A 12935-nucleotide genomic window follows, 5' to 3' on the forward strand; every position below is an offset into this window, starting at 1 on the left:
GCTACCGGGGCGTGGTTCAGGCCTATCAAATTGGAGGAGACAGTAACTGGGGAGAGACACTAAGGAGTCGGGGACATCCTGCAGGAGGACGGATTCTCTTAAACAGATGATGTCTGGTTTATCAGCAGCAGCCTGGATTGAGAGATCTGGCAGGTTAGAGCGGAGACCTCAGAAATTTGAGGTCCACACAGTTAGAGTTGGGGGAGGAGATGTTGGATTTGGGTTGGTTGGGGGGAGGCTTTGCAGGGGCAAGGTGAGGCTTTGGGGGTGGGGGAGGTGGTGGGTTGAGGGGGAAGGTTTCAGTGTGTGGGATGTTTTTTTTTGGTTTTTTTTTTTGTATACATCAGATGCAGATGCTCGTGTAAGAGTTTTTTTTTTTGTTTTTTTTTTTTGTATACAGGATCGAGGCTCGTGGAAGAGGTAACATTTATCAGGCAAAAAATCAAACAGACACATAAAACATATAATAAGGGGAGCGGTAGACAAGATGGGGAGAGAATGGGGAAGCACACAAACACAACATTTGGGAGCAGGGACATCGGGAGATCTGTGGGAGGGAGAGGGCTTGGGGGGAGGAGGCGTGGGAGAGGTATAAAACACAAGGACACTGCAAGGACTTCCAGGAAAGAAGTCGGTATTTCAAAGTGGATCTGCGGTGAATTAACGGGGGTAGAAAAGATCAAGGTTTTGGATGGGGGGAGATAAGAGATGGTGGTGAACAGCTGTTTCAAAGACCTGGAGGGAGGGGTGGAATTGAAGAGAGTGAGGGAGTTTGTTCCAGAGGCAGGAGAAAAGAGGAATGAAGGAGTGAAGGTGAGCAAAGAGTCTTGATTTTGGCAGCTTAACCATAAGAGGGTTTAACCATAAGAGCTAACATTAATCACAAAAAAAAAACAAAAAAAACGGACACATAAAACATACAATAAATGGAGTGGGAGACAAGATGGAGAGAGAGAGGGAAGCACACAAGTACAACAGCAGAGAACAGGAAAGATATTCCAAACAAAATAAACATACAAAAGATTCCCTGTTGGGGAAGATACGAGTGTGTGAAGCGTGGGGGGAGGTTTGAATGTGCAGGCTGCTGTGGAAGGTTTAAGTGTGTGGGGTATGGGTGAAGGTTTTAGAGGGCGAGGTGAGGGGAAGCATTTCGGTGGTGTGAGGGGAAAGCATTGAGAGGATGGGCTGAGGAGGGATGCAGAAAGGGGGAACATGAAACTTTGAGGGGGTGGTGTGGGGGTGAATGCTTTTCCTGAATCCATATTCCCAACATTGACAGATGGAGATGAAGATAATGGGATTGGAGATTTGAACGGTTGTTAAATGTACAGAAAAACACTGCGCTTTATGAGTGGGGATGAGAGGGTGAGGTTTGTGGAGGAGGCTAATATATGATGTAATATGATATCTCACACACACACACACACACACACACACACACACACACACACACACACACACACACACACACACACACACTAATTGGGGATAATTTAATATTACCTTTCATATAGCTAGCTACAAAGGCTCAGGCACTGTAAAGTGATTTTCTTTAAATCCCCCAAAAATTGTCTATAATACTCCCTGGTGTCACTGATGAACTTCTGAAAGTTTGCCAAAAACCCGTTCAGCCATCAGATGCATGTGGTATTGTCTGGAAGAGAATTATATACATTTGTATGTAATAAGACCTAATCAAGATGTTTTGTAATAGTAATAGGCATGCAGTGTGCACCACGTCGAATGTTGGAGAACGCTCGTCCACAATCTCAATCTTCCACCATTCGATGATTAAACACCTTGTGCCCAACAAGAATCTCGTATACCTGTTTCCAAGTGACTCTCAAACTTGAACGAGCCCTTTCTATGTACACCGCAGGTCGCGGAGGGCATGTCTTTCATGCAGAGAAAGGGATACGTTCATACCGATCTCCGGACCTCCAATGTGCTCCTTGATGACAAACTCAACTGCAAGATCGCTGGGTTGCATGAGGCGCGTCAGACACTTGGAAAAGCGTTTTACTTCGGGGAAGGTTTGTTCGAGGCCTAGTCCTGCAGTGCCATCTTGTGCAGGCTCGAATGCTTTTGTTGACGAGTTCCAGGTTTTGTGTCAAGTGTACGCGAATGAGTGTTAAACATATAGAGTGTTTGTTAACTTCCCCAAATATAAGCCTTCCACCAGCTTCCATAACTCCTTTGCCCTTTCTGTGGAATCATCTCCCGGTAGCCATCCAATACTTCTCCCACCCAATGCTATCCCAACTCCATCTTCAGAATGCCTCCTAAACCTACCGTTCACCTTTGCTGAAGTCACTGATGTTCCTGCATGTCTACCTGCAATCTTCTTATTCACAATTGAGTGATTCCCAGGTCAAAAATCCCATTAAAATCCCATAGGAAATTGGACCACTAGGATCTACTGGTTTCAATAAGGAAAGTGAAATACTGGACCAGCAGAAAATATCAATAAAACAAAGGGGCAATACCCATGGTGCTCACCTGGTCGAATAAACAGTATACTGCACTGACTAAAGGTATTGGTTCACGAGTTATCAAACAGAGTGACCGCTATATTCGTCTTGGCTGTGTGTCTGTCTGTCTGTCTGTCTGTCCGCAGCATAAATACCCGATTATATCATCCGATGTTGATGAAACTTTGGTGTGAGGTTGATATCATGATCTAGTTGTGTCCTGCCGAGAGTGGGCGTATTGCGCCCATTGTGGGCGGAGCCACGCCCGAAAAAGATGTCTTTTTAGGGGGTAATCGAGTTCAAGCGACATCTTCTCCGAGGGGTTTGGTGGAATCTGACAGGGGTTTCAATATTTGGTTACGCCAATGTCATGTGTCTAGCCCCACGGAGCTCGATTTTTCATTTTCGCCCCAAGGTCAAGGTCACAAGGTCACGAAATTTAGAAAAGTCGATTTTTGATGGTTTTATTACATTGTTTGCTTCCTGATAGGGTGAAATGTCGTACATGATCTTATATTATCACATACATCATGAAATACAAGTTTTCCAACAAATTTCAGAATCTTCGACCTTTGACCTTTGAAGGTCACAAAGGTCAAAGTTTCAAAGTTGTCGGAATCGAACCGAATTTTCGGTATTGTGTAGCTAACTAGTCTCATAACAGATAATACATTCCTATTTATATATTTTCAATGTCGGTTTTGACCTTTGTCATTGAATACCGCTCGCTCGTGAACCATCGTCGTCTCCTGACTTGTTTTAAACCAATTTCATTAGTTGCTAGAAGACAAGGTAGCATGTACAATCATTCCAACATAATCATAAGACTTTAAACAAACAAAAAAATACCTATTTTGGGGGCAACCCCTAACCCCTAACCCCCCCTATATATACTAGCTGAGGTACCCGGCTTCGCCCGGGTTGAATAAGAATAATACAAATATATGATGAAAAGAACATGTATATTTTAGAGCAATATCACAGTACATTTCCTACATGACGTTTTGTCAATTTTCAATTTCTCAAAACCTCTTGGTATACAACATTTCTGGTTTTCTTACTTGGTGCCAAGACATAAAGATTGCTTGGTTTTCCAACCCTCGAGCAGCCCACGTACAGCTGGCCATGGGAAGTACCCGGCATTGCCGGATGGGGGAAGGGAGGGGAGGGGGAAGGGGAGGGGAGGGGAACGGGGGGGAGGGGAGGAGAGGGGTGGGGAGGGGAGAAGAGGGGGAGAGGGGGGGAAGGGAGAAGAGGAGGAGGGGAGGAGGAGAGGAGAGGAGGAGGGGGAGGAGGAGAGGGGAGGGGGGAGGGGAGTGGAGGGGAAGGGGGGAGGGGGAGGGAGGGGGAGGGGGAGGGGGGAGGGAGGGGAGAGTGGGAGGGGGGGCTTCACCCAGGTTGAATAAGAATAATACAAATATATGATGAAAAGAACATGTATATTTTAGAGCAATATCACAGTACATTTCCTACATGACGTTTTGTCAATTTTCAATTTCTCAAAACCTCTGGGTATACAACATTTCTGGTTTTCTTACTTGGTGCCAAGACATAAAGATTGCTTGGTTTTCCAACCCTCGAGCAGCCCACGTACAGCTGGCCATGGGAAGTACCCGGCATTGCCGGGCGGGGCAAGGGAGGGGAGGAGGAAGGGGAGGGGAGGGGAACGGGGGGGGGGAGGAGAGGGGGGAGGGGAGAAGAGGGGGGGGAGGGGAGAAGAGGAGGGAGGGGAGAAGAGGGGGGGAGGGGGAGAAGAGGAGGGAGGGGGAGGAGGAGAGGGGAGAAGAGGAGGGAGGGGGAGGAGGAGAGGGGAGGGGGGAGGTGAGGGGGGAGGGGGAGGGGGAGGGGAGGGGAGTGGAGGGGGAGGGGGGGAGGAGGAGGGGGGAGGGGGAGGTGAGGGGGGAGGGGGGAGGGGGAGGCGAGGGGGGAGGGGGAGGGGGAGGGAAGGTGAGGGGGGGTGAGGGGGAGGGGAGGGGGGAGCGGAGGGGAGAGGGGAGGGGGAGGTGAGGGGGGAGGGGTGAGGGGAGGGGGAGGGGAGGGGAGTGGAGGGGGAGGGGAGGGGGGAGTGGAGGGGAAGCGGGGAGGGGGGAAGGGAGGGGGGAGTGGGGAGGGTGGAGGGGAGTGGGAGGGGGGAGGGGGAGGGGAGGGGGAGGGGTGAGTGGGAGGGGGTAGAGGGGGAGTGGGAGGGGGGAGGGGGGGCTTCACCCGGGTTGAATAAGAATAATACAAATATATGATGAAAAGAACATGTATATTTTAGAGCAATATCACAGTACATTTCCTGCATGACGTTTTGTCAATTTTCAATTTCTCAAAACCTCTTGGTGTACAACATTTCTGGTTTTCTTACTTGGTGCCAAGACATAAAGATTGCTTGGTTTTCCAACCCTCGAGCAGCCCACGTACAGCTGGCCATGGGAAATACCCGGCATTGCCGGGCGGGGGAAGGGAGGGGAGGAGGAAGGGGAGGGGGGGGACGGGGGGGGGGAGGGGAGGAGAGGGTGGGGAGGGGGGAGGGGAGAAGAGGGGGGAGGGGAGAAGAGGGGGGAGGGGAGAAGAGGAGGAGAGGAGAGGAGGGAGGGGGAGGAGGAGAGGGAGGGGGGGAGGGGGAAGGGGGAGGGGGGTGAGGGGGGAGGTGAGGGGGGAGGGGTGAGGGGAGGTGAGGGGGGAGGGGAGGGGGAGGGGTGAGAAGAGGGGGAGGGGTGAGGTGAGGGGAGAGGGGAGGTGAGGGGGCAGCAGAGGGGGGAGGGGAGGTGAGGGGGGAGGGGTGAGGGGAGGGGGAGTGGAGGGGAGGGGAGAGTGGAGGGGGAGGGAGGGGGGAGGGAAGGGGGGAGGGGAGTGGGAGGGGGGAGGGGGAGGGGGCGAGGGGGGAGGGGAGGGGGAGGGGCGAGGGGGGAGGGGAGGGGTGAGAGGGGAGGGGAGTGGGAGGGGGAGGGGGGAGGGGAGTGGGAGGGGGGGGAGGGGAGTGGGAGGGGGGGAGGGGAGGGGGAGGGGGAGGAGGAGAGGGGAGAAGAGGAGGGATGGGGAGGAGGAGGGGGGGAGGGGGAAGGGGGAGTGGAGGGGGAGGGGGAAGTGAGGGGGAGGGGGAGGGGGTGAAGGGAGGTGAGGGGGGAGGGGTGAGGGGAGGGGGAGTGGGATGGGGGAGTGGAGGGGGAGTGGGATGGGGGAGGGGGGAGGGGAGAAGAGGAGGGAGGAGGGAGGGGGAGGAGGAGAGGGGAGGGGGGAGGGGGGAGGGGGAGGGGTGGGAACGGCTAGCTTGGCAAGCGATAGCAGGATTTTTACTTTTATTTTTACCTCAATGAGGGCTATGTATATATAGTCCCTGCTTGGAGCCTTAAAGTTCAACATAAAGTTTTTTAATGAAAAATAATGCAGATGTATAACAATCCACCAATGCAAGTTCAGAAATGAATGCAGATCCTTTACTTTGCGATACAAACGCAATTCCCGCCATTTCCACTCACGATCGAGGCCCATCAGTTCGGCCGCGCCTCTTCTTCCTCCTACAACTTCGTCTCACTTCTTTCACTCAAAATGTACGAAATTCTGCCGCATGAAATTATGTAGAGGCCTCGTCGGGGGGATATAAGGTACAAGCGCTATATAAAATAAATGCATTATTATTTTTATTATTATAAGGAAGGCGTTGTAACAGAAGAATCAAAATAAAAGTGGAAGAACATGAGGAAATGGGAGCTATTCTGGACCCACAGCCAAACCCGACAAACCATTGCAATACACCCCGAACGTCTAGCGCCGCCACAAACCATCATGGAATTGCAGGTGGCGCGGTTTTTTTAAACCATTGATATTGTTGCGGATATGGGATTTGGCCTCCATCCATATCCGCTTGTAAATATTCCCCTATTTCCCCAATACTCCCCCACTATCCCCAATCCCCCATTCCCTAGTCCCATTGTCTGTAAACAACACTCTGTAGAACCGACCTTCCCCTTTTTCCCCCATTAAATGTCGTGCCCAGGTCCACCGCATCTCACGTAGACAACTTTCGGACATCTTGCTAGTTATTCTTAGTCTATGTCAGTTAAGGACTCGTTTCCATTAATTCTGACTCTTCGTTGCACCAGAATGTGATTGTATGGCACCAGTAGTGAGTTTAGGACCTCCCAATACCTCCCATCATCTCATGGAACTACAACAACAACAACAACTACAACCACAGCGGGTGCGGCGCGGCGGCGGTGCGGGGAGTGGGCGTCCTCACTCCGGCTTGGTTAGCCGCCATTGCCCATGAGCTCCGACGGGGTTACCACGCAGGGGCTGACTGTCAGCTCCTCGTCAAGGGCGGAGCCCGGTAACCCCCCGCACCCAATAAGAAGCGGCGGACGGATTCCATCTGGGGCGGAGCTAACGAGCCGAGGGCCTGTCACTCCCCGCTGGATATACGCAGCCACTTACCGGAGGTGACGTGAGATGCGCCCCCAGCTTGAGGAGAAACAGACGCCACCTCCAGCGCGACGATACCTCCCCGCATATCTGGACCGGACCGTGTGGATCCTGTCCCTGAGCCAAGGTGCACCTTGAGCCATCGATTCTGCCCTTCCTTGCCATCAATCCCTGTGTGAGTCAGTCTTGTCCCGTTTATCTGTGGTTTGTCGGGGCTAAGATAAGACCGTGATTAAGTGCCCACCTTACTGTGCTGTACCTCTTGTCGGTGTAATCTAAAACGTTCTGCATACAAATATTATAACCTCCTCCGGAGGTCTTGAGAACTGTACCCCTGGTGTCGTGTCATTTAACCCAGCCGTTGTGTCCTTTCCTTCATTGATCTAGCGTAGCGCGATTCGGCCAACGTTCGAGTGGAATCGGGTAAACTGTGCAGACGCGGTCATACCAAACCGCTCGGTAAACTAACATCCAAAACCGCGTCTGTAACATTTGGTGTCGGGAAGTGGGATTCGATCCGGAGCGCGTTTCACGCGCTCGAAATTATAACGGCGAAATTTAATTGTGTTTTACAAAAAAAAATAAAAACTCGAATTTTGAAAGTCGCGCTATGGCGGATCAAGACGGCTGGGTTCCGGTAGAGGAGAGTGGGGTAGAATCGACCCAGGACCCCAGGGAAGAAGTGGGGAAAATGGTGGAGGAGAGTAAAGAAGGTGTGGTTGAGGAGGTATCAGGTGCACAAAATGGCGCTCTCGCGCACGTGGTTACAGCGGCACCAAATTTTGCCGCGCCCGTGACCGTACCACTACCAGCGGGCTTTGATGTGGGGGACTTCATGGCGCAATTCACCGAGATGCTGAGAATAGAGGGGGAGAGATTGAGTAATAAAATGGATGCTCGGAGTGAGCAAATTGAAGCAACAATAAACGAAATGAGGGCCGATAGGGAGGAAAGGGAGCAGAGGGACAGAGACCGCAAGTTGGGCGAAAGGGTCCCAGGGGTGCACGAGGAGGTAAAGCGGGTCGAAAAGCGCTGGTTGAGCGAAGCGGAGGAAAGCACGGGTACAATGACGGGGGTAGAAATCGCGACACGGGGTTTGGAAAAGCCGGCGACCGATGAGGTAGAGGGTGTTTTCTTAAAGCCAGCGGTCGTCGAGGTGAATAAAGAAAAAGCAGTGCTGGGAATTAAAATTGAAGAGATGACGGAGGTAGCCCGGGAATTGCAGGGAGAAATGGATTATGTACAAAGTCCCTGCTCACATCATGATGATGTACTCGTTAATCCAAATGGAAGTTTGCAGGTTTTGGTGCAGGGAGGAAGAAGAACCCCGAAGGTGAGACGTGCTGTGTATTGTGCGGGGAGATTTTGTAAGAGGATGTTTAGCGACAAAAGAATTTTCGCGCGCTTGGGATCGAGGAAGCATCCGGGCGTTGGTGAAGGGTCCCGTGTGAGTGGAAATGGCACGCGTGGGAGGAAAAAGTGTGCGTCGGCGAATGGGTGTGTTTTTGTGAGGGTGAAAGGGGTAGCGTATACTTGTGAGCATGCAAGTAAAGCATCGACGGTAACCAGGTTAGCGGTTAGGGCGACGGATAGCCGATGCGAGCGCTCGGTGCGAGGGGTGCTTTGTTGGGTGCGAGGCCCGGCGCGGGTCGATGCTGCGTCGCTTCTCTTCGAAGCGTCGTTGCCGATTCGGGCTTGGCCCCGCCCCGCACGGTCGAGTTCGGGCCTTGTCGGGCGAGGCGACCGGTCCGGTTCGAGGGCGAGTGGGAGGAAGCGGAACGGTGCCCCCTCGTGGGGACGGGGTTCCGACCAGGGGAGATTGAGCCATCGGGCCCGGGACCGCAAGGTGCCGCGCCGAGACGGTGCGTGGAATCTCGGCCCAACCAAACCACCTCCCTTGAACCGAAAGCCGGACGGATTCAACCTGCAGGCAACCAAACACCCGAATTCATTGCTCGGCTTTGCGAAGCCGAGTTTAATGATGTCATGACGCACCGAGGCTAGGATATAGCGGACTGTGATGATGGTGGTAGTGATTTGATACGAAATTTATAATAGTGAATAAAATTGACAGTAAATGGAAAATTTTTGAATTGGTTGGAATTTGGACGAGCAAAATTTATAGTGAGAGACCCCTGATGTGGTGGGATGGCAAATCCACCATCCCTCACAGAGTGGGGCAAATGCGCTATAGTTTATGGGGTGGCTATGACAACCGAGCCAGGGAGGGCTTGGTTATATTGATAGGGATCTAGCGAAGATGACATTAGGTAACGTTAAGTTTAGTTAGTGACTGATACCTGTAGTGGGGACGCAGGTAGATTAGTGTGGATGATAATGACGTGGGAGCGCAATAGTTTAAAGGGACGACTGGGAAGCGCAAGTTTCAGAGGGGAGTAGTTAGCTGAGATGATGCCGTGTGTTTGAGGATTGAACAGGTGTGATTGAACAGGTGTGATTGCACAGGTGTGCAACTGAACAGGTGTGTGGAGCAGTGTATGAGGGAGTAGTGGTGATTGTGTGTTGTGTTGACCAACTGGTCCAGGAAGAGGAGGAGGGTGCAGGTGGCACCAGGTAGGATTGCACAGGTGTGCAACTGAACAGGTGAATGGAGGACAGGTGTATGGAATAAATGGTATGGAGTATAGGAATGGATGGTCGTGGAGTGAGTATGGTGGAAATTGTGGAGTGGAGTGGATGGTGCGAAGGTGTGAATGGGGGAAGAGTGGACCCCCATCACGGATACCCGGGGCGGGTAGTGTAAGTGTTAGGTAGAGGGTACAGGTAAATTGTGGTTGGATATTGGCATCTGTGGTGCGGGTGAAAGAATGGTCTTTGGATGGGTGCATTAGTGTTGTGGAAATGGCTGGGCGTGTAGCCTGTTAGTGTGTGTAGTTGGTTGGGCACTCCACCATTGTGAGGATGTCGGCCAGGTGAGGCCGCAGGTGGGCTCTGGGAGCCGGTAGTAGTTGTTGTGGATGGGGCCCGAGGATCCGGAGGACGGACCCGGGTAGCCCAGTGCCAGAGGGCACCATGGGGTGACAGAGCCAGGAGGGGCTGTCCCCAGTTAGTTAGGTTAGGGTGAGGAGCTAGGTAAGCTCGGGTGGCAACTACAGTGGTGGAGGTGTGCAGGTGGGTAGACCTGCTGGGAGAGCTACACGTCGCAGCCCAGAAATTGTGCGAGGCACCGGGAGATGAATCGGGGGAGTGAGACCCCAAATTGAGAAGCACCACAGTTTGGTCAATGGGAATTGGTTTTTAGAACCAATAGTGTAAGTGGCCAATGGATTGGCAGGGAAAGACCCCGGGTAGTGTAAAGTGTGTTAATGTCATTTAGAAAGTAGTTAGGATGAAGTCTCCTCGCACCATCTGCATCCACTCACCTGAGGTGACAGGAACTCCGCACCATGCCATGTTTAACTATTTTTACTGTGCAAATGTTTGGATTGTGAGACGCATCATGATGTGGGTGTGACATTGTGCTGTGATGGTTCCATCTCTGCCTCCTTATGAGGATTGATGATGAATTTGGTGATGGCAAATTTTGAAGTAGAGGGATTGTGGAGACGAATTTGGTATAGGGGAAATATGGGGAAGAAGTGACAGTAGTGACGAATTTGTAAATGTGTAGATTTTTGTACATATGGGGTAAGGGCAAGGGTAGGGTAGGTGACAGGGGGGTGACGTACGGTAGGGACGAGCTTTCTCACTTCGCCCTCCGTACGCATTTCGCCTTGCATTGCCTTATTGATGTGTACCCTTGTGACCTTACCCTTCGCTCATTGTCTTTCCCCTTTTGTCTCCCACATGACCTGTGCGCCATTGGGTGCCGAGGGGAGCGTGCGTGAGTCGGCCATTGTGCGCCCGGCACTCTCAGAACCAGCTGTCTGCAACGATGCACCACATTATGGACCACATGCCTGTGGCCGAGCACCACTGATGGACCCCATGGGTTGGGGCATGGCCCCTCTGCTGGAACCGGCCATGAGGGCCCGAAATCTTGCTGGCGGACCTTGGCCACAGGGCACCGATGCCCCACAGGTGAACCACACGTAGTCGGCCCTGTGGGCCATAAATAAAGAAAATAAAAAGGACACATGGGGCACACTTTATTGCAAATAGGCCGCCAGTAGGAAAATGAAAGAAAGACAACAACTGGAAGACAATAATAATAACCAGCAGAGGGAGCCGAAGAGCAAGAGACACCTGCAGGGTTAGGGGTTGTTGTTTTTATTTTCATGAACAATGGTGACTGCACCGATTGGTGCTTGAGGGTGCTTTGGTGCGTTTTTGGGTGCTTTAATGGTGCATTGATGCAGAGCAGACTGTCTCCCCCCCAGAAAGAACAATCACAGGTCCTGGGTTAGTCTTGTAAATAAAGTAGCGTCAATTGTAAATAATGCTCCCTACCGGCTGTATGTTTAGTTTGAGGATTCTTTCCGCGATTCGGTTATCCTGTGGGTGTGTTTCTGTGAGGAGAAGGGTGCAACGTCGCAGGGGGACATATTTACTCATTTGTGAACATCTGTAAAACTGTCGCACTCACGGTAGAGTTAATAGTAGAGGGAACTACATCTGAGTGCCACACTAACGTAGGTAAAGATTTATCGGGTTGGGACGCCCCGAGGTAGAGAAGGGTGCAATGTTGCGGATATGGGATTTGGCCTCCATCCATATCCGCTTGTAAATATTCCCCTATTTCCCCAATACTCCCCCACTATCCCCAATCCCCCATTCCCTAGTCCCATTGTCTGTAAACAACACTCTGTAGAACCGACCTTCCCCTTTTTCCCCCATTAAATGTCGTGCCCAGGTCCACCGCATCTCACGTAGACAACTTTCGGACATCTTGCTAGTTATTCTTAGTCTATGTCAGTTAAGGACTCGTTTCCATTAATTCTGACTCTTCGTTGCACCAGAATGTGATTGTATGGCACCAGTAGTGAGTTTAGGACCTCCCAATACCTCCCATCATCTCATGGAACTACAACAACAACAACAACTACAACCACAGCGGGGGCAGCGCGGCGGCGGTGCGGGGAGTGGGCGTCCTCACTCCGGCTTGGTTAGCCGCCATTTCCCATGAGCTCCGACGGGGTTACCACGCAGGGGCTGACTGTCAGCTCCTCGTCAAGGGCGGAGCCCGGTAACCCCCCGCACCCAATAAGAAGCGGCGGACGGATTCCATCTGGGGCGGAGCTAACGAGCCGAGGGCGTGTCACTCCCCGCTGGATATACGCAGCCACTTACCGGAGGTGACGTGAGATGCGCCCCCAGCTTGAGGAGAAACAGACGCCACCTCCAGCGCGACGATACCTCCCCGTATATCTGGACCGGACCGTGTGGATCCTGTCCCTGAGCCAAGGTGCACCTTGAGCCATCGATTCTGCCCTTCCTTGCCATCAATCCCTGTGTGAGTCAGTCTTGTCCCGTTTATCTGTGGTCTGTCGGGGCTAAGATAAGACCGTGATTAAGTGCCCACCTTACTGTGCTGTACCTCTTGTCGGTGTAATCTAAAACGTTCTGCATACAAATATTATAACCTCCTCCGGAGGTCTTGAGAACTGTACCGCTGGTGTCGTGTCATTTAACCCAGCCGTTGTGTCCTTTCCTTCATTGATCTAGCGTAGCGCGATTCGGCCAACGTTCGAGTGGAATCAGGTAAACTGTGCAGACGCGGTCATACCAAACCGCTCGGTAAACTAACATCCAAAACCGCGTCTGTAACAATATTAAAATAAAACGTAGCCTATAACCACCAGGATTTTATGCTGATTCCGAATCTGTGTCTAAAACTTTTCTCCGATGTGTAGTTCTTGAGTTATAAGCGGACATCCAGACAGACACACATATACACACACACACACACACACACACACACACACACACACACACACACACACAGACACTCCTCCTTTATATATAGAGATATATATATATAGAGATATATATATATAATACAGATATATATATATAATATATATATATATATATATATATATATTAGGGTGGGCTTCAAAAAAGCAAAATGCAGACTTTCTCCGGGACATGGTCTAT

The 12935-nt window shown here is 51.5% G+C and overlaps 1 protein-coding gene across 5 annotated transcripts in view; it reads left to right on the top strand.

The window, feature by feature from the left end:
- The window catches only part of LOC137429403 (tyrosine-protein kinase fyna-like), a 135351-nt gene that overhangs the window by 97549 nt on the left and 24867 nt on the right, over window positions 1–12935 (top strand). For 4 of the 5 annotated variants that reach the window (XM_078779995.1, XM_078779996.1, XM_078779997.1 and 1 more), the window contains one exon: window positions 1880–2033. The exons of the other annotated variant lie outside the window; for it this stretch is intronic. In XM_078779995.1, the coding sequence (XP_078636121.1) occupies window positions 1880–2033 (154 nt within the window). The remainder of the gene's footprint in view (window positions 1–1879; window positions 2034–12935) is intronic. 5 annotated transcript variants of the gene reach the window in all.

Source organism: Myxine glutinosa, chromosome 6, assembly GCF_964187855.1.
Source record: "Myxine glutinosa chromosome 6, kmMyxGlut1.1, whole genome shotgun sequence".
In the NCBI taxonomy this organism is placed as follows: Eukaryota; Metazoa; Chordata; class Myxini; order Myxiniformes; family Myxinidae; genus Myxine; species Myxine glutinosa.